Source organism: Lepisosteus platostomus, chromosome 20, assembly GCF_059453375.1.
Source record: "Lepisosteus platostomus isolate fLepPlt1 chromosome 20, fLepPlt1.hap1, whole genome shotgun sequence".
NCBI lineage: Eukaryota > Metazoa > Chordata > Actinopteri > Semionotiformes > Lepisosteidae > Lepisosteus > Lepisosteus platostomus.
In genome coordinates, this window is record NC_142630.1 from 1,755,127 (window position 1) to 1,778,748 (window position 23,622).

The following is a 23,622-nucleotide window of genomic DNA, read 5'->3' on the forward strand; positions in this document are numbered from 1 at the left end:
AATAAACTGTGGTTGACTTTCTCATTAATGTTTGATTTTTGATTAATAGTTGATTTTCTCATGAACACAAGAAAAGAGCCTGAAAGCTTTGGTTTGTCTTTGCTGGCCACTGCTTTTTTTTTACACTCCCTTAATTCTGAGATTGTTGCTAAATTTGAAAAGGATTCTTAACGGGTAGCGGGTGGTTTAAACCCTGGTATGCTTGCTGTGTTCTGTTTCACTCTTAATGCGAGTCAAGTGAAGGAGGACGTGCGACCTTTCATGCTTTTGGAACTACTGAGATCCATTAAAAATGTATTGGAACCAATAGCACTTGTTTCTAATGGTTCTGGGTGTGATAACTCTGTTCTGTTGCTCATCATGAAATAAGCATTCCAGGATAAATGGTGTGAAGCGCAGGACTGCTTTCTGCTCTTGTTGAGGTGTGCAGGTTGCCAAGACTCCAAGACTTGATGTATCTGCAGGGTGTCAGTCCAGGCCTTAAAATGAGGCGGGTTCATATTTCTCCCAGAAGCTGGTGTTCGGGGATGGGAGCGTGCCGATTTGTACTCCTGCCAGCCAGCTGTGCATTTCTGTGGGGCTCCAGAGTCCGGGAAGCTGCACCCACGAAGACCAGTGGGTGTGCTTGCACATGGAGAGACGGGGGGCAGCATCGCCATCTTTGTTGAAGAGGTTTGAAGGGGGTGGTGATAGCGTGTGGGCTACAAAGGAGCACAGAGGGGTTAATTCAGCACTGGGAAAAAAAAGTAAAGGTTTATTCCCTGCTGAAAAGAGGGGAAAAAAGAAACGTTTCGGCTGTGGAGCCTTGACACTTCAAGAAGACTCCACAGCCGAAACGTTTTCGTTTCCTCTCTTTTTGTCAGCAGGGAATACAACTTGACTTGTTCCCTTGCAGCCTTATGTATGCTGACACAGCTACCTACTTGAACTACTGAAAAAACGATACCACTGCATTTTTCACTTTTCAGTGTGGAATTAACCTCCCCCTGTGACTTTTAAGACCAATTGACTGCAGTGTCTTGTTTGTGGAGTTCACTTAACTGCCGATTTGGGGGACAGAGAACAATGAGTTGTCTGTGGTAGGGCATGGGAGTGATTTTTTTTTTTAAGAAAACCTTTTAGTACCAATGAATGTCGCCAAGTGGTTTTTAACAGCCATTAGCTGGAAGGTGGGGCGTTTACCAAGCACCTGGTGTCGAGCTGTGGTGTTCCCTTTGGTTGGTGTCTTGCCAGGGAAGTGACTGTTGGTCACGGGCGTAAAGCCATCCTGTTACTGCTTACAGCGGTTGGGGGATAAAACACTTTTCCCTCCCTCCCCTATCCTGGCGATCTGTTTTTTTTAATCCTTGTGGTGCAGGTGTTTAATACAGGGCTCCTGCCACTGAAGGAGACTCCATGTACTACGGCAGTGACTGGAGCTGACTGGGCCTGGAGCCAAGTCATGATTAGTTCTGTCTGTCCAAGTACATCAACACGGCAGACCTGCGGTGATGGGCTGGCCTCAGTATCGTGTAGATGTTGGTTATTACTGGACAGAAGAGATGCAACATGTCAGGATTGTCAAATCATTTTCTGCCCTAAGTTTTAAGTGTATCAGTTGTAGCACAGTCCCCTCAGGCTTTGATGGCCGCTGAAATTGAAAGCGGCTGGTGTGCAGAAGCTTCTGCCAACTGTTCTGGGGACAACTGGTCGTCAACTGCAATATGGAGACCAATAATCCACATAAACCGGGGTTCTGCAAGTTTTCGGCAAGTTTCAGCACGTCAGTTTTTGCTAACCTGCTTCTGAGAGTAAAGCTGCACATCGGCTCCAGCTGATGTGGTATCTACATCGCGCTGACGGAACACCTGTATGTTATCAGGGCCGGGTCCCTGCCAGGCTTTCAGGAGGAGAGATCCGTCTGTCGTTTTTACTGTACTGGTCTCCTGTTTCTTGTCCCAGCAGAAGTCCTTGTTGGTGACAAGCCACTTGTGGAGGTTGAGCTCCCCAGCAACTCTGTGCTGCAAATGCATTTGTGTTTTTTCACATGTTTATAAGGCGCTCAAGCTTCTCGGCTGTTGGGTATTTTCTGCCCCTCAGCAGCTTTGTGCTTGAGCAAGGACGATGGACCTTAATTTGAAAATGCGTTTTTCCTTACCCTTGATTATTAGTGGACAGTTCTCTTTAGAGCCTTTGAGGATGAGGCGTTGCTCATGCAGAAAACCTGAAAGACACCTCTTTGGTTTGGACTGGAGCTCTTGTCTCTAAAATAAGAGTGGAAAAGGGGGTGAGATTGAAGGATTTTTAATCCCTACCTCCAGTTTGCGGGTAGAGGCTGCCCAGCTGAAGGAGAAGCAGTACAGGGTGCATTAGAGCTGAGCAGTGAACAAGGCAGCCCTGAGCAGGGTTATTGATTGGGAGAGGGGGATTATGGCAATGATGCGATTTGCATTAATCAATTTCGTGTTCACTCTTCGAGTTTCCCAGCATGTGTGCTTGATTGGTATCTGTTCAGTGATTCAGACAATGTGTCCCTGAGCCTGCATCACACCCCCCCGTTCTTCAGGCTTCCTGGGGTACCCTCCCTTTGTCAAATCTTTGTGAGTGTGACCGTGATCGCAGTTGTTTTTAATACCAGGTGGAGTTTTGAGTTACCTCATGACAGCATGACCGTTAATCCAGGTGTGATCAGTATGCCTGCTGTGCCACCCTTGCCTTAAAGAGAGGCCCTTCAGTGCCACACAAGACTGGGCTGCACTAATGAGGTTGATTCAGGGGTACTGGAAGTCACCAGTCCTCGTTTCCTGAGGTCTCGTTTTTGCGTCCGTTCGTTCTGCGCGTGCTCCTGCAGGACATGGTGGATGTGAGTTTTTTTTCCTTTTGTACCAAACCGTGCTTTGACGAAGGCTTGCTGCGCTCAGCTGTTCCTTGCGGACGAAGGTGAGTGGTAAGCCCCTCTGGAATGAGCGCATCGGCTGTTCAGAAACCTGCCTGGACTGCGGCGCCAGTCAGAGCTGAGGCGCTGTGGGCCCGGTTGTGTCAAACAAAGCCGAAGGGATCGACTCTGCCAGTGGCTCTGGCTCTGGGGGGGGGTTCTGTGAAAGGATGGTAGGAGTGTTTGCGGGTTTGCCTGTCCAGTTAATGGGTGCCAGCTGAACCCCACCCCTGTGTTCAGCCCTTCAGTCTGGCGATTCCCTTCAGGAGGAGTGTGGGTGCAGTGGGTGTGCCTGCCGGGGCGCTCGCTCTGTGCTTGTTTGGAGACGCGCCCCCCTCCCTGGCCGGGGTGTCGATGCGTGCGGAGGCTGTCCAGCTCCCAGCGGGATGGGGCTGTGTAACGCAGGTGCCTGTAGCAGCGGGAAAAGCTTTGTATACAGTGGTCATTAAACCTGCGTGTGTAGGAATAAAGAAATGTTGCCCCTCTTGTTTTGGTGAACCCTGATTACCATTGGTTGAAAACTGTTAAGAGAAGCTCACCTGGTGTTTTTCTACTTGAACCGACTGATTTTTTTTTTCTCTCCTCCCCTGACAGGATTCGGAGATTGCTGCAGACTGCAACCATGTAAGTAGTGCTTCTCCCCTTCATCTCTCTCTCTCCTCAGGACCCCCATTTTCGTGCAGAGAGGCGGTGTCTTCGGCTCCTGCGCGCTCGGGGTCTTGTTCTGCTCTGGGGTGTCGGAGCCCCTTGTCTCAAGTGCGGCTTGAGCAGAGACCCCTCAGAGTGCAGTAAGAAGAGCAACGTCTACTGCCCGAGTCCCGCTTCTCCTGAGCACGATACTTTTTAATAATTATAATAATAATTGCTTACACTTATATAGCGCATTTCTGGACACTCCACTCAAAGCGCTTTACAGGTAATGGGGATTATTAGGAGGCCATGATTGGTAAGGGCCAATGGGGAAATTTGGCCAGGACGCTGGGGTTACACCCCTACTCTTTTCGAGAAACGCCCTGGGCATTCATTCATTAAATGAATCAAATGCTTCATCTGTGTAAATTGTTTTCCTTCTCAAGCTGTTTGAGGTCTGTAATCCCCTGCCTAATAGGCCTTGGAGTCTAATATGCCTTTAAATCATTAAGTTATAACAATGGGAGTAAGACTAAGCATTTTAATATGAATATTCCATTGAAATGAAATATTAGTGCCTTCCCTTCTTGACAATTTAATATCTGTATTCTGAATAAGAAGCAGTAAAACCCCAGCCATGCCTTTTGATTATTCTAAAATGCAAGATCAGTTTTGTATTTCTGTGTCATGTACATTTTAAAATAGTCAGTTGTTGGAACAAATAGGGTAGGTGAGGTGTTTAAGTTTTATTGCTTTTTAACCTTTGGGAGCACAGTGTGGGCGAATGGATCTGAAATTACCAGCAGTGTCTTGCAGGTTTATTAGGAAGCTTTCTTTGAATGTTTGCTTATCAGTGGTAAAACTCTGATTTATCTGCCCTTAGGCCTCCTGCAGACTGCCTGTAGGTTGCTTGTAAATGTATCAGGCTTGTAAAATGCCAGCCAGTTTTGATAACACCATGACCTGACGGAGCTGAAGGTGTCAGTGGAATTGTCCCGATGTGAAATTTAACAAGCTCGCTTCCATCTTAATCAGGCTACACAGTGATGTCATTTTGATTGAAGTAGCCATTTTAAATCTCTCCTAGTTGCAGATGTTGCACTTTGCTCCTTGTGGTATGTAAAATGCAAATTTGGTCTTTTTAAAGCACCACATGAGTGTTTCATGTGACTTTCTCCATTACTTTCATCTGTAGATAAAAACCATGTGAGTACTACTGCCCAGTGTGTTAATTACTCTGTAGATGAGGTCACTCTAAATAAGGGAGTCTGTGAAGCCATTAACCTATTAATAGTCTGCAGGCGGTGTCTTGTCTTTACTTTTAAAGCCATCATGTGCCTGGTTCCCTCTGAGCTTTGACAGTGACCTCTGACCTTTCCAACAGCTGCTGTGGAACTACAAGTACAACTTGACGACGGATCCCAAGTTTGAGTCCGTTGCTGTGGAAGTGTGCAAGAGCACCATCTCGGAGGCGAGTGAGCAATTTTAGTTGTGAGCAGGAAGGGGTACCTGCGGTGCTCTCGCCCGGGGTCTTGTTCGTGTTAATTTGGTTGTTTTGCTGGCTGTGTTCCGGGCAGATCAAGGAGTGTGCTGAGGAGGAGCGAGGGAAGGGCTACCTGGTGTCCTGTCTGGTGGACCACCGAGGGAACATCACCGAGTACCAGTGCCACCAGTACATCACCAAGATGACCACCATCATCTTCAGCGACTACCGGCTCATCTGCGGCTTCATGGACAAGTGCCGAGAGGACATCAACACCCTCCGCTGTGGCAGCATTAACCCTGGAGAGAAGGTAAGAGCGACCCCGTGCCCGCGCCGCGTGCAGACGCCCCGATGGCGAGGAAGATGGTGCTCGCTGCAGCCGCGGATGTCTTCATCTTGAGAAATGGGCACATTTGGACCCGTCATGGAGGAGGTCATGGATAATTTCCTTTAATTAATGGTTCTAGTTCTTTTTTTTTTAAGAGTTTGGCGATTTCTTGATTATTTTGAAAGGAGCCTCTGGGCTCATGGTAGATTTCTGAAAAACCGAATGGCAAAAATAAAAAATGCACAATCTAAACGAGTCCCATCATTAAGTGATGATAACATTGTCCTTTGAAAACCTCGAATCAGGGGGGGAAAAAAAACAACCTCTCTGTGCTCTTGTATGTTTAAGCAGAGGTCCAGTCCTGTGTAGCTCATCTGTATCAACAGTGTGATGCATCCCAAACCTTCCCAATAACCGATTGGCGGAAACCCATGCAAACACGAGGAGAATATATAAACAGACTGCACCCCAGGAATTCAACACAGGAACTTGGCTCTCCAAGGCAGCAAAGCTAACTACTTCACCACTGTACTGCCTTGGTTAAATGCAATCCTTTGTAAAAGTGCATTTTGCATGTACTCCAAGTGCATCACCACTGAAGAACCGTCTGTGTGAAAAGCATTGTTTTCAAGGACTTGGGTTACACAATTCCTTTCAGAGACAGTGCTTTTGACTGAAGTCTTTGTCCATGGCATATTGTAGCTTACCTGAAATAATGATTCACTTTGAGACATTAAAATACACTGAAATGGCAAGAAGACATGGGTTTTTAATAGGCTGCTCACGGTCAGGGTGTGTGTGTCATGATGGATGCACTGCCGAGACCAATCTAATAAAATGTAGATGGATTTTAATGGGCTGTTTTATTGGAAGAGCCAAGTATAATGAAATATGCAGTGTGGCAGACCTTACCTGCTCTTGTCTTTTTAAACAGCCTCTGAAATATAAGGTAGTTTGCAGCAAAAGAATTATAGACACCAGGAAAGCTATGGGTGCCTAGACCTCTGTACCTGTGGTCTGTCCCCCTCCCCCCCAGTCATTTCTGACTTGGATATTACAAACCCCAGTATTCTCTGGTATTGCACAGCCTAAACCCGTCTGTGGTGTAAAACCCATATCAAAAGCCTAATTTGCTCAGAACCTATTCTTTTTTTCCACTGCTTTGAACATCACATGAAATATTCATGTCTCAAATTTTCAGTCTGGCGCGTAGTGTTTGAGACTCGTGATGCTGATTTTGCGATGAGGGGCGCGACCAGGCCTGAGGACGGGCCCTGTCCGCGTGTCACAGAGCTGAGCCAAGACCCTCTCCCCTCCCTCTCCGCGCAGGACGTCCACTCCCAGGGCGAGGTGATCGCATGCCTGGAGAAGGGGCTGGTCAGCGAGGCCGAGCAGCAGGAGGGGCGGCACAGCATCAAGGAGGAGTGCAAGAAGGCCATCCTGCGCGTGGCCGAGCTCTCCTCCGATGACTTCCACCTCGACCGCTACCTCTTCTTCTCCTGCCGCGATGACCGGGAGCGCTTCTGCGAGAACGTAAGGCCCCAGAGCCCTTTTGATCAGTCTGCTTCCAACAGGCAGGCGTAGCCCGGTGCAGCATCACATCCCACCTGCTCCTGCGAAACCGGGTTGCCCTTCTCTTTCCTGGTGAATACAGCACCTCTGAAGGGAGAGGTTTGAATGGGATTCCAGAAAGGAAGTTTCAGTTTTCCTTAAGTGAATTCTACTGAGTAAAAAAAACCTTCTGCCTCACCTCTGACACTGCAATTCCAGGTGCAGGGTGCTGGGGTGCTAAACTTGATGTGCTCACTGGTTTTTGCCACCTAAAAACAGGCAAATGAGTGCAAACCTGAGGTACTGGGATGTAGACATCCTAACATTAAGTGTTGAACCATCTTGGTCACTTAACGTGACAGGTTTTTCTCTTCTCCTCTGCGCACTGATTTCCAGAGATCAGGGGTTACCACTGGTGTAAGAGCTGGACTTTTTTCAAGAAGCACCATGCTGAGATCCTTGGGCCAGTGACCAAACAGGCTGCTAGTTCTGTAGAGCTTCCTTTTTGTGCTCTTTAAACGAGAACAGCTGAGTCAGTTGGATGAGCTGGAATGTCCTGCTCCTACCCATGCTACGCTGTACCGTTTTTTACCACATTTTACAAACCTCCTTGCTTCCTTTTGTGTGGTGTGTGATCTGTTTGTCTCTGTTGTGTGTAGACCCAGGCTGGCGAGGGCAGAGTCTACAAGTGTCTCTTCAACCACAAGTTTGAGGAGGCCATGTCTGAAAAGGTACGTGAAGCCCGCCGGTGGCCACATGGGGGCAGCACCAGGGCACCAGCAGCGGTCTGGTTTCCAGCGGTTCTGACGAGAGCTGCCTTTCTGCGCAGTGCCGGGATGCCCTGACCACGCGGCAGAAGCTGATCGCACAGGACTACAAGGTCAGCTACTCGCTGGCCAAGGCCTGCAAGGTGGACCTGCGCAAATACCGCTGCAGCGTGGACAACAACCTGCCCCGGGCAAGAGAGGCCCGGCTTTCCTACCTGCTGCTCTGCCTGGAGTCGGCTGTGCACAGAGGTAATTCATCATCGCTGACACTTTTGTACAGCGCTTTTCTGGACACTCCACTCAAACCGCCTGAAGATAAGAGCACTTTATTGGCCATAATTTCTTGCATCAGGAAATTCTTTTCACATACCCCAGCTTGCTCTCCATGAGACACAGACGGGGAGAGAAGCTTGGGGTCAGAGCGCAGGCTCAGACATTTGTACAGCACCCCAGGAGCAGTTGAGGTGAAGGGCCTTGATCAGGGGCCCAATGGAGTAGGATTCCTCTGCTGGCCACGGGATACGAACTGGCAACCTTCCAGCCACAGGCACAGATCCTGAGCCACAGAGCCACTGCACCGCCCCTAATGGAGATCCCCTCCACCACTACCAATCTCCAGCCCCACCTGGATGATTTGCCAGTCCGCTCCCCACACACCAGCTCTCAGTGCGGAGGAGAGCAGGGGGGTGAAGCCAGTTCAAAGATGGGGATTATTAGGAGGTCATGAAGGGTAAAGACCACAGGGGGGGCAGAAGTTTGGCCGTGATGCCGGGGTCACACCCTTTCAAGAGACGCCCTGGGATTTTTAATGACCGCAGAGAGTCAGGACCTCGGTTTTACGTCTCATCTGAAGGACGGTGTCTTTTTACAGAGGTGTGGGGCCTGCTGTTGCAACAGCTAGTTTTGATTAAATATAACCTTGACGCTTCCGGCTTCCAGCCCCAGATCCTTTCGCCGACTCGCCCCGCTTTGCTCTCCGAGACCCAGGGAGCGCCCGTGGGGCGGGCTGGCGTCTCACTGCGGCTGTGCCTCTGCCCTTTGTGTGTGGCAGGCCGCACGGTGAGCGGGGAGTGCCAGGGCGAGATGCTGGACTACCGCCGCATGCTGATGGAGGACTTCTCGCTGAGCCCGGAGATCGTGCTGCACTGCCGCGGGGAGATCGAGGCGCACTGCTCCGGCCTGCACCGCAAGGGGCGCACGCTGCACTGCCTCATGCGCGTGGGCCGCGGCGACAAGGGGAGCCTGGAGCCCCTCTGCCAGCAGTCGGTGAGACGGGCCGCCGCCTGGCGCGGGCCTGGGGTTCTTCAGGGGGTTCCTCAAGGACTCGAGCATCTCCTGGGTCCTGTTCTGGCCAAGCTGTTTACTTCGCACCCTTGATCACTCGTTTGTCTGCTGAGGCCCGGTGAAAGGGCCGGCTTTGCGTGGTTTCGCATCGCAGGGTGGAAGCTCAGGTGGGGCAGAAGTCAAAACTTTGGGGTTCCTCTGAGAGATCAGGGTAGAAGGTTGGGCTGGCTGTTGCCTTGAGCCTGTCAGTGCTCCAGGGTGTGTTGTGTACTGTATTTCATATACACCTGTGACTGACTGTTCACGCAGTAGCACCTCTTCAAGGCGGATAGTGATTTATACACGTACAGTACGTAGGTCTCCTAAATGCCTATGAGGTGACGTCTGTGCAAGAGGTGCTTTCAGCTTGGTAATTTTGCCTTGTGCAGGTAATGTTTAAGTAGCGAAACAAAGGCAGAAATCCTGCACCTCTTCCTTCCTTAACTCCATCCTGCCCAAGTCTTGTGCTGTTGCATGTGGCCTAAGCCACTGAAGGAGCCCTCTGTGTCCCTGCAGCTGCAGAATCTGATCCAGGAAACGGACCCTGGCGCGGACTACCGGATCGACCGGGCGCTGAACGAGGCCTGCGAGTCGGTCATCCAGACTGCCTGCAAGCACATCCGCAATGGTGACCCCATGTCAGTACCTGCCGCCTTCTTTCTAGGCCTCCAGTGCCTGTAGTTGTTCCAGTTTAGTGTTTCCCCAGTGAATTACTCCTGCACCCATCGTGCACACAATCGCTACTGGAAGTATAGTGCTTACTTCTGAATCGGTTAGAATCCGTAAGTGTAAGAGTACAACCAGGTCAAACTACAGAAGGCCTAATCCAGATTACCGAAAAGGCCTGCAGAGCTGGTTTGACCAGAAGTTGGGTTCTAATGCACTTTGCTTGAAGCTACAAATCGTATTAATGGCCAATGAATCAAGTACGTGTCTGCAGACTGTCCCTGGATTTTTGATCAATTCTAGGGTTTACCTTGCAGGATTCTAGTGGAGTTTTTTTTTGCCCTGTGAACCCAGATGGGTCAGATAGCCACACTCATTAAAGACAAGGACTCCCAATGTTTTTTGAACACAGTCGAACCTCATGCCTGCAGATGGAAATATTGAGAGTGCAGCTCTCTTCTGGATGTGAGCTTTGTGCTGACTTCAGAAGAGCATCTCCCATTTTCACACCACTGTCCGTTTGCTGCTGCTGTTGCTGGCTGCTAATTAGAACTGCTAGCAGCACATTTTAGAACTCTGTAAAAGAGCCCTGAGGTTTTAATCGGTCTTCCCAAGTGTGGTTTGTCAGATGTTCCAAAATAATAAAAAAACGTTATTATATAGCACTTTTTTAAAGGTGGCTTCTCAAAGTGCTTTGCAGAATGACATAAAAAATACACAAGATATGCACGGTGAGAGGAGACTTAAGTCTTATTTTGGGTGACTTTGTATCGTTGTCGTGTCGAAGATCTTGGGTTACCCTACGTGTTGCCTGAATCTAGGCCTCTCTCCAGCTGGAGCCAGCAGTGCGAGGGAGAGTTGGCCCTGCTTTGTCTGCTGACCACTCGAATCTCTGGCCCACAGGATCCTGTCCTGTCTGATGGAGCATCTCTACACGGAGAAGATGGTGGAGGACTGTGAGCACCGGCTGCTGGAGCTCCAGTACTTCATCTCGCGGGACTGGAAGTGAGTGTCTCCTCCCCGCTCTGCCCTCCGCTTCCCCGGGCTCACTGGCAGCAAGGGGACTGGAGGTCGCGACGCCATCTTGCACAGCTGCTCTCGGGACGTGGGTTGCTTCAGATTCCTCTTCGCTCGCTCAAATAGTGCCTCCTTCTACTTGCTCTGTGAAGAGCTAGAAAACTTGTGGTTGGCGGAGTGGTTGCAAAAGATTTTCTTATTCCTTGGGTTGGTGATGAATATGAAAACGAGAGATTTGTTTCCTTCTCTCTAGCCAGGCTAATAACAGGCGATAGGCCTGTGACTACCCACACAGTGTCCTCCGATTGCGATGTGCAGTCTTGCTGTCTCTAGTTTTGTATGTAAAACTAAATTGTCTCGTTTAAAAAAAAAAAATCCCATGATGTGAAGTTGCTCTAAACATGACTTGTAAAGCCGAGGTTCTTTTGATAGCTTGCTCTCAGCAGTTTCTACAGGGCTTGTGTTGAGATTTCCATGTCGGGCGAAAAGGCACGTTTTTAAGGCCTGTTAGTCTCCACCTAGTCCAGGCTGCCCACGATGCTTTGCAGCGCTGTGTATTCTCCAGTGTGCTGGTGGTGCAGGCGGTACACTGGGGTGTACTGTGTGGCCAATCTGCACGTTGAACTTCCCTGTCTGCACTAGGCTGGACCCCATCCTTTACAAGAAGTGCCAAGGCGACGCCGCCCGCCTGTGCCACACCCACGGCTGGAACGAGACCAACGAGATGATGCCACCCGGCGCCATCTTCTCCTGCCTCTACCGCCATGCCTACCGCACAGAGGAGCAGGGCAGACGGGTACGGCGCCCGGAGCTGTAGCGTGTTCAACGGGCCCCGCGCATCCCTCTGGCTCGTCCCCGTATCCGTCCTAGAGAAAAATATCGGTCATAAGTCACACCTGCGCGTGCGGAGTGAGAGAGCCACTGCGGTCCAGTCCTCATGGTGAAAATGTATCCATTTTTCCCCCAGGGCTGGGCTTTGGATTTAAAGTGGCTTCTGTCCACCTTTCCCGTGTTCCTCCACATGTGCGTGGCTCTCCGTGTGCACACGTGGCTTCACAGGGGACACGTTTCCCAGGGGACCAGAGCGGTAGCCGAGTGGGGGTGAAATGCACATTTGGATTAGGCTCAGAGGAGGTCATATCAAGTCAGTCTATTGGCAGGTTTACAACGCAAGTATTTGTTTTACACCTGCAGGAATGGTTTGTTTGTGCACCAGGAATGGTTTGTTTAAGGACCAGTTCTTTGATGCCCTCCCTGTATACATAAGCATTAGGAAGCGCAGACATGGCCAGCAGGATGGCTTCACTGCGTGCCTGCTCTGTCTGTGCCCCATGCTGACGGCTGTCCCCCTTGTTGCTGCCAGCTGTCCCGCGACTGCAAGGCCGAGGTCCAGCGGATCCTGCACCAGCGCGCCCTGGACGTCAAGCTGGACCCCGCGCTGCAGGAGCGCTGCATGACGGACCTGGGCAAGTGGTGCAGCGAGAAGACGGAGACGGGCCAGGTACTGGGGTCCAGGGGCACGGGGGGGGACGCGGTACCGGAGTACAGGGTTGCAGGGGGGTGCACGCCACTGTTGGTCAGGTACCAGAGTACAGGGGTGCGGTGGAGGGGGGGGGTCTGGTACATGAGTATAGGGGCGCGGGGGGGGTGCAGGCTGCTGTCGGACAGGTAACAGAGTATAGGGGCGGGCGGTGTGGTGCAGCAGAATGAGTGTGCAGGTGGATGACTCGTGTCCTGTCTGCCCCAGGAGCTGGAGTGTCTGCAGGACCACCTGGAGGACCTGATGGCTGAGTGCCGGGATGTGGTGGGCAACCTCACGGAGCTGGAGTCCGAGGTGGGGCTGCAGGAGGGCACTGGTGTCTGTAGATCTGTTGTCAGGGGGATTTATAATGGGTGACTGTGAAGGCCATCTTGCATGATGGAGAAATTGTTTCTGTCCAGTAATTCTCAGCGCTTGGTATACCATACGTGTCCACTTCTTTTAGTATTGCAGCACAAAATACAACCTTTAATGCTGTTTTAGCTTTCTCATTCCCTGGAGTTTTGTGATCGAAATGTCTGACCCCTCATTAATATTAAAAATTTCAGGAAAGATGTATTGAGAGCAGAGTTAAAATACCACCGCACTTATTACCTAGCTGCGTTCTGGTAGTGACACCTCTTGCTGCCAACAGGACATCCAGATCGAGGCCCTGCTGATCAGAGCCTGTGAACCGGTCATCCAGACCTACTGCCATGTGAGTGTGCCCCTCCTGTTTCAACAACCTCCACCCAGCTGCCACTTGGGTGCCTGGGCACTGTCTGCTGACTCTGCAAACACTGTGCCATTCTTCTGCTTGTCTCTTCCAGGAGGTGGCTGATAATCAGATCGACACAGGCGACCTGATGGAGTGCCTGGTGCAGAACAAGCATCAGAAGGAGATGAATGAGAAGTGCATTGTGGGAGTCACCCACTTCCAGCTGGTAAGGCTGAGCAGATCTGTGGGGTGACGTGTCTGAGTCTCATCAGAAGCACGAGTGGAAGCAGATAGATTTGTCAGTTTCCCTTTGTGTATGCGCAGTGTCTTGAGGAAGCAGGTGTCTCGCAGTAGTCTTGTAAGTCTGCCTTGATAAGCTACCTGTATTATGAGGATCGGGAGTTTTCACATAACTTTAGTTTACTTCATTTGGTTGTCTTAACCTGTTACTATCTGCTTATGCAGAATTCACATTATGAGCCCTTCTTTGAAATGGGCTTATTGCTCTAAAGTGATCGTACTGTGCTGCAATTTGAGATTGTTGTGGGGAAATAAAGCACTGTCCTTTGAAGACAAAGGATAATAGTGATTATCGTTCCCCGTCTTCAGCTATATCCAGATGAGGGTCTCCAGGCCGTATAGTCCTGTGGTTGTTGTCTCGCCACACAATAGTGCTGCGCTGTTGACCCTACTGCCCTTCTGTTTCTCTTCCCTGTGCAGATTCAGATGAAGGATTTCCGTTTCTCCTACAAGTTCAAGATGGCGTGTAAGGAAGATGTACTCAAACTGTGTCCCAACATAAAAAAGAAGTAAGTGGGTTGCTGGGGTTGTCTAGCCTGCTTTTCCCCTCTTACTTAATGGGAAAGCAGTTCTCTTGTGTGATGTCTTATTCGACGTTTCCCAGTGTTAGTCCAGTTTGGCACAGCAGCAACAGCAGTTATAGGGGAGGACAAAACTAAATAGATTAACGTGGTGCGATGTTATAACGCCAGATGTTGTTATTCCAAAGTCGGTTTCCAGACCCCAGGAGTGCTTTAAATGCACGCTCAATCAGCGAATGTTGTGAGATTGTCACTGGTTACTTGGTGATGGCCAGCCCTGCAATGGCAGTGACTCCCCAGGAGTGGAGCTGCTACCCGTCTTTCAGGGGGGCGGTCTGGGTGATGTGGTGTGATGGGTGTGGGTGGCGTGTCTGACGTGGGTGTGTGCGCGCTCTCTCTCTCCGTGCAGAGTGGACGTGGTGATCTGCCTGAGCACCACCGTGCGGAACGACACCCTGCAGGACGTCAAGGAGCAGCGCGTCTCCCTCAAGTGCCGCAAGCAGCTGCGCGTGGAGGAGCTGGAGATGGTGAGGCGCTGGGGGGGCTTGGGCAGATGGAGCACAGCCAGGCGCGCCGCAGCGATTCCGGCTTTTCTAATGGGAGAGAGGGGAAAAGGCCATCCTTGAGCAATATCCCAGAGAGTCCTGCATTTTTCCTAATACATAGACTGACGGAAATTATTGTGCATCGCTCATTTTAGTCAAGCCCTAAAATTCTATGCCCCTCATAAAAAATTAGACCACCCTTAAATTAAACATGTTATTGGTTATTAATGGTTTGTTGGTGGTCCATTAGTGTCTGCACGCACTTCTGAGATGGCATGGCAGTGACCTGCAGTGTCTAATTAACGGTACTGGGCAATTCAGTTTCCTACAAAGTCACAGGCTTATGAATAGATATTTGGTTCGCACATATTGTATGCATTTTTTTTCCCACTGTTAATGTTTTACCAGTCATCTAACTTGACTAGAAACCTGTCCTCCTTTTTCATGATGAATGTCTGCTTCTGAGAGCTACAGATTTAGGTTTCTGCATGCTGACAAACTGTTTTGTCATTGATCAGCAGCCCAGCTTTGCGATGGTTTCCAAAGGACCAGTAGATGGTTTGGTTTCAGCCTTAGTGGGTTGATTTAGTATTTTTATAGAATTTGCTTGTTCTCTGCAGACCGAAGATATTCGCCTGGAGCCTGAATTGTATGAATCCTGCAAGCAGGACATTGGGAAGTACTGCCAAAATGTGGCCTTTGGCAATGCCCAGGTAGGACAATACTTACTTGCATAACATTTCCTTCATGATGGTTTCTGATGCAGTGTGGACTGGAATTAAGATAGTCTGATAATTCGCAAATGACAAGTTTCGTTGTCTCAGTGTACCCTGCTTTTATTGGTGATCTGTCCTTTTGTAGCTTCCATTCCCTTGTATGTTTTAACTTATCCTTTACAACGTGTAGGATTTTCATCAGAAGGGGTTCAATTAAATGAAGGGAACTCTAGTCAATATCTGGCCATGGTTTGGCATGGATGCAGGTGACCCAGGTTGTATAGCTCTGCACATGCCAGTTATTTAGAGGCAAGTGGCAAAGCGCTGCTTGGTCAAGGGAGAGCAGGCACGCAGCCTGGTTGGTAAAATGCTGGAAAGACTGTTCTCTGGCTCTTCCGTCCCCCAGGTGATCGAGTGCCTGAAAGAGAACAAGAAGCAGCTGACATCTCGCTGCCACCAGAAGGTGTTCAGGTTGCAGGAGGTGGAGATGATGGACCCCGAGCTTGACTACACTCTCATGCGGGTGTGCAAGCAGATGATCAAGGTGAGCCAGGCTCAACTCTTCATGTGCCGTGGTGTCCTTTCATCACTTCGTCTTCTAGTTCTACAAGAGGTTCCAGTGGGCTCCCTCTCGCTGTGCTAATGGGTTTCTCTTTCGCCGTCCAGCGCTTCTGCACTGATGCCGACACGAAGAACGTGCTGCAGTGCCTGAAGCAGAACAAGAACAGCGAGCTGATGGACCCCAAGTGCAAGCAGATGATTACCAAGCGGCAGATCACCCAGAACACAGGTACCGCCACGCTCGCTCGCTCCCCCCGCCGTTAGGAGCCGCTCGTTTTGCAGCGAGACGCGTCAGCCGCCTGTGTCTGTCGCTTCTCCAGATTACCGCCTGAATCCTGTGCTGCGGAAGGCCTGCAAGGCCGACATCCCCAAGTTCTGCCAGAGCATCCTGACCAAAGCCCACGACGACAGCGAGCTGGAGGGCCAGGTCATCTCCTGTCTCAAGCTCAAGTACGCTGACCAGGTGAGGGGCCTGGCCCAGCTGGCCAACATCGCTTCTCTTCCCACTCGTAGAGTCCCTGTTGGAAGCCATCCTCCAGCTGTGTCCAGAGCTGGGCTGCAACTTAAAACACATCGAGGGCTATGGATGGGCCTCTGAAATGACATGTTGCAATAACAATTTATCCATAGCTAAATGGTTTCAGATGGCCAGGTTTGCAGATTTGGTCTTTTGATCTGCTGCCGTCCCCTCACCCTCCAATGTGCAGCGTTTGCCGTACTTCCCAAGGGAAGGAATGTCTGCAGGGCTTTGTGCTCTTGAGGGCCGGCTGTGCTGTTTGTGACGGCCGGCTGTGCCTTTTGCCCCCGCAGCGCCTCTCCCCGGACTGCGAGGACCAGATCAGGGTCATCCTGCAGGAGTCGGCGCTGGACTACAGGCTGGACCCCCAGCTGCAGGTGCACTGCACTGACGAGGTGAGGCTGGGTGCTCTGGACCGCCCGCTGACCGCCGGGACCGTCTCACCATGACGGCTGTGGTCGGGCAGCAGTTTAACCTAGAGCTGCAGCAGGGAAGTAGCATCTAGTCCACGTTGTCTGAAGGTATACAAGCTCACCTGTAGCTGCTACACAGACCTTGTGAAGATGGCCCCTGTGTGTTTGCACAGAAATGTCTGGTGTCGGAGCCCTGCCAGCTTCTCTCGGGAGAGTGATCGCTTCATTTATATTAGGAAAGGTCATCTAAGGTCATAACACAAGCTGCTATGGTTCCCTATGTCTAATCAGACACAGTTGGGGTCTCTGTCCTTAGGTGACTCTTAATACATAAATGGGTTTTGGATGGTGTGATCAAAGTATGGACTAGGTTACATGTTGGAAGAATGCCAACACAATAGAAGCAGTTCTGTAAAGTGAACATCCGGAGTTCTCTGAGCATTTGAGATCACTAAGGTTACAAACACGAGGAGGCTCAGTTACTAACAATTCACCTGAGCGTCTGTTTCAATGAGGATTCTCATCAAATCCATGACACTAAATCAATCCCCAGTTTTACCCAGGCTTGGGGAAGACGTTCTTAGTATCACTTATTTGCTTGCGTGTACTGCTGCAGTTAATACAGGTGAGAGAAGGGGCCTGGCTCAGTGGAGGGCGACGACGGTTCTGGTTTCTGTTTCCTCAGATCTCCCGGCTGTGCTCCGAGGAGGCAGCAGCTCAGGAGCAGACTGGCCAGGTGGAGGAGTGTCTCAAGATCAACCTGCTCAAGATCAAGTATGAGCCCTGCAAGAAGGTGAGACACTGCTGGTCCCCCATCCCGCTTCAATATGCTTGTGACTGTTCGGCGTCATTCTGTTGCCCCGTTGTGTCCTTGATAACAGCCCCCCTTCGCTACACTACACTTAACATTGAAGTGCATGCTGCAGGTATCCTGAGCATTGCCATTCACCGGCTCGGTACCGAAGCCCAGTGTGCAGTGGTTGGACGAGGGACAGAGGTGGGGGACTAGTGCTCTTCTGCCCTTCTCCAGTACCTAGACTAAAGTTTGCAGGCAGACGCATTGTCCTGTTGGCAAAGACTGATTGATTGTTCCCTCACCAGTGAAAGATCACCCCTCTGACGGCTGCCCCTCTCTCTGCAGGAGGTCTTGAACATGTTGAAGGAGAGCAAGGCGGACATTTTCGTGGACCCCGTCCTGCACACGGCCTGCGCCCTGGACATCAAGCATCACTGCGCCGCCATCCCCCCTGGCCGAGGCCGCCGTGAGTGCCGCCGCCGCTCCTGCCCTCTGTCGGGTTCAGCACGTCACACCAGGGCTCGGTTTACAATTCCTACACTTAGGCATAATAAAATGGGTAACGTGGCTTCTTTACTAAATGGGTTCCAGAAAGCCCACAGCTTTGAAGCACAGCGTTGCCTAATCCTGACCTAAGGGACAGTTGGATTGGCTCGGCCGAGGTATGGTCACACATCGTGCAGTCAGATGATGGGTGCCGAGTTTCTCCAAAAGCTCGTGTAAAGCCCATAATTGAGAAGCAAGGTCTGCCTGACCTGCAGTGGTATTTGGGTGCTGTGAAGGGGGAACTTTGACATGAGTGTTTAAAAGGTGCAGCTCGGGCTGTACGGGGGACCTACAGCAGGACGCTGGCCTCAGCCCGTCTCTCGGTCTCTCTCAGAGATGTCGTGTCTGATGGAGGCCCTGAATGACAAGCGGGTTCGCCTGCAGCCGGAGTGCAAGAAGAGACTGCAGGACCGGATCGAGATGTGGAGTTATGCTGCCAAGGTGGGTGCTGCAAGCTCTCGAGCCTGGCCCGCCGCTTAACAGTTTCCCCCTCCTCCTGACCTGCTCTCCTTTTTCCTGCTGTCGTTCCTTGGCATGTGTTTTCCTAGGTGGCTCCAGCAGAGGGCTTCTCAGACTTGGCCATGCAGGTGATGATCTCGCCCTCCAAGAACTACATCCTGTTCATGATCGCGCTGGGGGTGTGCGTTCTCTTCCTGGTGGGCTTGCTGTGTGGCCGCATCACCAAGCGCGTGACGCGGGAACTCAAGGACAGGTAGAGGGAGTCGGAGGGGCTCCCAGTGGCCGTTCTCTTCTCCATCCCACCCTCCCTCACCTCTGCCCGTCCCAGCCTGGAAGACCACCATGCAAGCTAAAGCCCAGCGGCGCCCTCTGATGGCCAGGCTGGGGCCTCCAGTTCCCATCCCCTCTTCTCCGACAGCGAAGCCGGACCACCCCCCCTCCCTCCCCCCACCTTACTCCAGGGGCAGGCTGCTTCCTGTCTGGCCTCTTAGGAGGCTTCTGTAGTGACCTGTAGCCCCATCTTCCTCCTGTATTGCGTGTATCTGAGTCGCTCCTTCCCCCCGGTCTCCACAGACTCAAGCAGTTCATGTTCAGTTCATGACAGATGAGACTTTTTTTTTAAGCATCAGTTTGCATGTAGACTGTTTTGATTTGTATTTTTTTGTCTTCCCATGCCAAATTTTCTTCATTTTTTGGGAGGGGGGGGGCAGGGGCCAGGGGACTCTCACACAGCAGCTTTGGTGCACCTATTGTGCACAATCACCCCCCCCCTTCTCAGTGGTGTGATGTCCTGGGCCAAAACAAGGGCTTCAGATTTTTTGGGAAGGTTGAGACTTTTTTTGTTGACTTCGTTGGGAAGAAAAGACCATAGCTTTTCTGCTATCTGGCTTAAGGGTATGACTTGTAAAAAGAAGTCGAGATTTGATTGAATCGATCACTGATATTGTATCACCCCCTGCCCCCCCGGCCCCTCTCCCACTTGCCTGCCAGGGACTGTTGTGTTTTCGTTGTTGTTGGGAGTACGACTGCGCTCATCTGAGCCTGTGATGGTCTGTGGGTGGATTTCTGTTTTGGAAACCAGGGTTGGCCAAAGGTCCTGCAGACCGGCTGTTCTAATAAAAACAAAACACATCTGATGGCCCAGTCCTGTTTGGTTGCCTCTTTCTCATTTCTTGGTAGCCACTAAGTGGATAAGAGCTCTTATTCAGGAGTTGGGGGGGTTGGAATGTTTGGTTGCCCCCTTAACTTCTGAGGGAACGTCCTCCTGTTTGGGGAAAGACGAAAGGGCTGTACTGTTGCACCTTCATGGCCCCTAAGTAAAAAAGGTCAAGGTTGTTCCCAAAAGTAACTTTTTGACTCCAAAGCAGCGCGAGAGTGGAGCTACTCTGGTTTTCAAGCAAAGGCTGGCGTTTCCAGTGTGATCACCCGGACACTTGTGCCAGACTTGACTTTGTAGTGGAGAGATGGACTTTTTTTTGCACAGTGGAAGGTGACCCAACTGGTTTGAAAACCTTTCTGTATTTGCTTCATTTCTTTTCTTTATCTGGAAAAATGTGCAGAAGGGTTGCACCCTTGGTGTGCTGAGGGTTTTTGCATTACTGCAGTATCAGTTATGCATTTCCTGTGGCGGCCTGGGTGACGGATTCCCTGCCTGATCAGGGACATCCCAGGGGCTGCTGCACAAGCAGAATTATTACAGAGCTTGGAAGTAATATCGCTGTCAACAGCTGTTTTATATCCCTGCAATGTATTGTAACCTCTTGTGGAGATGCAATCTTCCAGTCTTCATGTGGGGGTAGTTCCTGCATGAAACAGAAAGCACCCTACCCTCTCAACTTTTTTTTTTTGCCCCAACCCCATTTCACAAGGATATGTGGTTATCTTTATTTCAACTGCAGAAATACCTTTTTAGGAAAGATGCCCAGTATCTCAAGAAAAATGAACAAGAAGCAGCTGTGTGGGGAAAGTGTACATTTAAAATCGAAGCATTTTTTGGATGCTAATGGAATCATTGCACATTTTTAATATTTTGTTCAGTCATAGCCTTATTTATTGTTTTGCTATTGATTTGGTTTTCTTTTTTGCTTGTTCTCTAGTTGCCTTCTCTTTCTCTCTGCGGCGCCAAGCTCTGCCCCTCCGGTTCGGAGACGGGTGTGAGGTGGCCGGGCAGGAGAGGTGACTGTTCTTTTTAGAAATAACCCAGGGAGGGTGCCTGATGTCCCAGGGGTGTGCTGGTTAGGGGATAAAGCCAGGCGTTGCCAGAGCCCGAACCTACTTTTTCTCGGTGTGCGCTTGTCACTGTCTTAGGGTCAGTATTTTTGTTCCTGGGTTGGTACTCCTCTCCTGCAGGCCCCTTCTTTTGTGACTGGATTAGTGGAGAACAGTCTTTGTAGTGTTGACTCGCATGAGAGAGAGACGGTCTCCATGGTTACTGTTATGCTGCTTAAGTTTCCATGGTAATCGGTCTCTTGTTCCCTCCCCCTTCTAGTTATCAGTATTGGGAAGGAGGCTGGATTCCTGCATGTACTGTTCCTCTCTCCCTCATTGATAAAGTTGGGAAATGAGGTCTGAATATGGCAATTGAAACCCAAGAGTGCTGAAAGTATGCTGTAACACTTAGTTGGTACTTAGGCAGCGCTCCACGTTTTTAAACAAGAATTCCTTTTACATGTTCAGCTCCTCGGTGTTCTAAATTCCTTGCAGCTTTGATTTGGATGGCACATCAGTGTTGACTTTTTTAAAATCTTATCCTTGTTAACTCAGCATAACAGTCTCCTCATGTAAAGTGTAAGTGTTTCTGGGGAGGAGTTGATAGGAGCAGAAGAACTGTAACTATTGGCATTATGATCTGTTTGGCCTGTGTCCCAGTCTTCTGGAGGATTCCTGTCTCAATTGTCCAGCTGTCTGGGAATGGTTAGACATTGAAGTACCTGCACATGGCAAGACTGTTAATGTTTTCATTCTGATTACCTAAAAATGGACCCATTAGTACAACTGTTTCCCCACTCCTTTTGTTTAAACCTGGTCCACCATGGTACACTTATGGCACAAGCCTGGTGTGGACTGAAACTCCTGGCTGCTCCTACAGAAGGAGTATGTTGCTAATTTCACTCAACTGCCAATATTTGCCAAGTAAAAGTGAATGCTCTGCATTCCAAACATTCGTGCAGTTTTTCATAACTTCTAAAGTGTTTGCTGTGGCAGACTGCTCGCACATATAAAAACCATGGGGTCTGGGTGGTTTTCCACAGGATACAGGACTGCTGCAGCAGGTGCAGAGCTCCTGTAGTAATGTCTCTGTATGGTCCTTTAAACTGAACTGTATGGAGAAGGAAGGGGGTTTTGTTTTACTTCTCAGGGGGCCACTTTGAGAGCTGAAGAATAAAACAATTGTTGACCTAAAGTATAATATTTCTTCTTTACTACCATTAGACTGTGTGCCCTTATTGAGTTGATCTTGCAGTTGTATAGTATTGGGCTTTCACTGGTGTCCAGTTGCTCTGTAGCGGATGCGTTACCTTTGCAGTGGACAACTTTGGGGACCTCTTCACATCCAAGCTCAACCTAGAGGAGTTGCCAGAGCCCGGTTTTCACTGAGGGGAAAGGTTTAAACTTGGCTGGAGGTTTCCAGCTGGTGGCTCACGGGGGGTCAGGCTGGAACACAAACGAATGTGAAGGTCACGCTGATATTAAAGGTGGTGGAGGAAGGTTTGGTAATGACTTTGTACGCTGTTTCTTAAGGGAGTTGTGTTTAAAGACTAACCCTTTTGACCTTTGGTCATTTCTCTTGTTACAAGTGTATTAAAGTAGCAAACTTTGGGGCCTTTAGAGATTTGCTTTCAATTTTTTTTCAGTGGGATTGAGATTTTTTTCTCAACTGACTAGCCAGCACACTCTTGTCCTTCCCTCTCCCTGACCTCTGTATTTCTGCCTCTCTGGACCGGAAATCACCCAAGATTCTGGTCTTTTCCATCTGCTGCCCAAGATCTGTGACCAGACACTGAGAAACAACCCCGCCCCAGGATTCCTCCGCTGTTTTCTAGTAGGGTTCAGCTGTTCCGGCGGTGGGGCTTGAGGGGACTGAGGGGCAGCGGAGTGGGAATTGTGGGTAGGAAGTGTTAAAGGAAATGACTTGGAACCCAGGAACTTCTTGTCCAAAGAGACAAGCAGCACTGCTTCACACAGCCTTCCTTTCCCCTCCTGTACAGACGGCGTTGAATACCATCTGTCATTTAACAGATCAGTAGTTAGTCTATTGTCCGTTTGAAGTGAAATTTGCTAAAATTAAAATAAAGCAGTTTTGTAATTATTTTTCTGTGTATAGTCATGGATGTGCTGTTCATTGTTTTTTCTGATTATGCCATGTAATATTGAGATGTGACAGACTAATAACATCATGTGCATTTTTAAAATGTTTTTATTTCTTTATTTGGTTCTGTACAGATGAAATGGGACAATTTATTAATAAAATGGTCTGCAGGTTTTTACATCTTGGCTCCGGGTGGCTTTGTTCATTTTGACCAATGGCACAACATGCCTTTGAGATGTAACGTGATTCTCTCTGACCAGATGGTTGAGTGGAATCCAGTGGACTGTGGCAGGAACTGTGCTTTGGGGAAAACTCTTGGACACTCCAGCATCTACAGCTGGCTGACTTAACGGGCTTTAATGTTCTAGAAATCCACAAACACCAATTTGTAATTGAGCTGATCACACACTGTGACATGCTTGCATGGGTCTTTGCAAATCAGGCACTTTGTACAGCTGATCAGTGTTGAACACCTGCTTAGTTTTAACATGAAGCTCATGTGCCTTTGGACTGTTATAAGTGTGTGCGTGGGCAGGATCACAACTTTTACAACTGCAAATTGAGCATGTCCGTTCAATGGTTTTCAAGCTATTGTTCTTGCAGAACATATGAATGGGGAGGAGATGACAGTGAGGTGTCTGCAACACACTGTCAAGTCGTGCTTTTGGAGCTGAACCAACAGGTTCCTCTGGAAAACCACGGGATGAGACTTCATGTTGTGCCCATTGCATTTCCATATAGGCTGCAGCTCTCCTGCAACCTTGAACTGGAACAAGTGGAAGGAAAATCCATAAGTGGGTAGTTTGTAGCAACCAAAGCTACCACGATGGGTTAAGGTATCTTCCCCTATTCGCAACCTGAAATCGTGCTTGAGAATAAGTGGGCCTTCTAGAACAGCCTCTGGGATTCTGGGTCATGGTGAGATTTATGAACTTGAGGTGCAGTGGGGTTTGATCTTTGTGGAGTTGGTACGGTCTCTCTACGTTCCCAGGAGTTTCCTCCCAGAGTCCAAAGACATACTGG

The 23,622-nt window shown here is 49.8% G+C and overlaps 1 protein-coding gene across 1 annotated transcript in view; it reads left to right on the forward strand.

Annotated features, from left to right (window-relative positions):
* LOC148644228 (Golgi apparatus protein 1-like) overlaps window positions 1-22,777 on the forward strand; it is a 36,844-nt gene extending 14,067 nt beyond the window's left edge. Inside the window, exons 2-26 of the mRNA XM_088614321.1 lie at window positions 3,509-3,538; window positions 4,929-5,015; window positions 5,122-5,337; window positions 6,685-6,888; window positions 7,566-7,637; window positions 7,736-7,922; window positions 8,725-8,939; window positions 9,513-9,634; window positions 10,566-10,667; window positions 11,322-11,475; window positions 12,043-12,180; window positions 12,427-12,513; window positions 12,854-12,916; window positions 13,029-13,142; window positions 13,637-13,725; window positions 14,147-14,264; window positions 14,903-14,995; window positions 15,405-15,542; window positions 15,665-15,788; window positions 15,880-16,022; window positions 16,370-16,471; window positions 17,175-17,282; window positions 17,631-17,751; window positions 18,166-18,272; window positions 18,380-22,777. Of these exons, the coding sequence (XP_088470447.1) occupies window positions 3,509-3,538; window positions 4,929-5,015; window positions 5,122-5,337; window positions 6,685-6,888; window positions 7,566-7,637; window positions 7,736-7,922; window positions 8,725-8,939; window positions 9,513-9,634; window positions 10,566-10,667; window positions 11,322-11,475; window positions 12,043-12,180; window positions 12,427-12,513; window positions 12,854-12,916; window positions 13,029-13,142; window positions 13,637-13,725; window positions 14,147-14,264; window positions 14,903-14,995; window positions 15,405-15,542; window positions 15,665-15,788; window positions 15,880-16,022; window positions 16,370-16,471; window positions 17,175-17,282; window positions 17,631-17,751; window positions 18,166-18,272; window positions 18,380-18,547 (3,102 nt within the window). The 3' untranslated portion in view covers window positions 18,548-22,777. The remainder of the gene's footprint in view (window positions 1-3,508; window positions 3,539-4,928; window positions 5,016-5,121; window positions 5,338-6,684; window positions 6,889-7,565; window positions 7,638-7,735; window positions 7,923-8,724; window positions 8,940-9,512; window positions 9,635-10,565; window positions 10,668-11,321; window positions 11,476-12,042; window positions 12,181-12,426; window positions 12,514-12,853; window positions 12,917-13,028; window positions 13,143-13,636; window positions 13,726-14,146; window positions 14,265-14,902; window positions 14,996-15,404; window positions 15,543-15,664; window positions 15,789-15,879; window positions 16,023-16,369; window positions 16,472-17,174; window positions 17,283-17,630; window positions 17,752-18,165; window positions 18,273-18,379) is intronic.
* The last annotated feature ends 845 nt before the right edge of the window (window positions 22,778-23,622 follow it).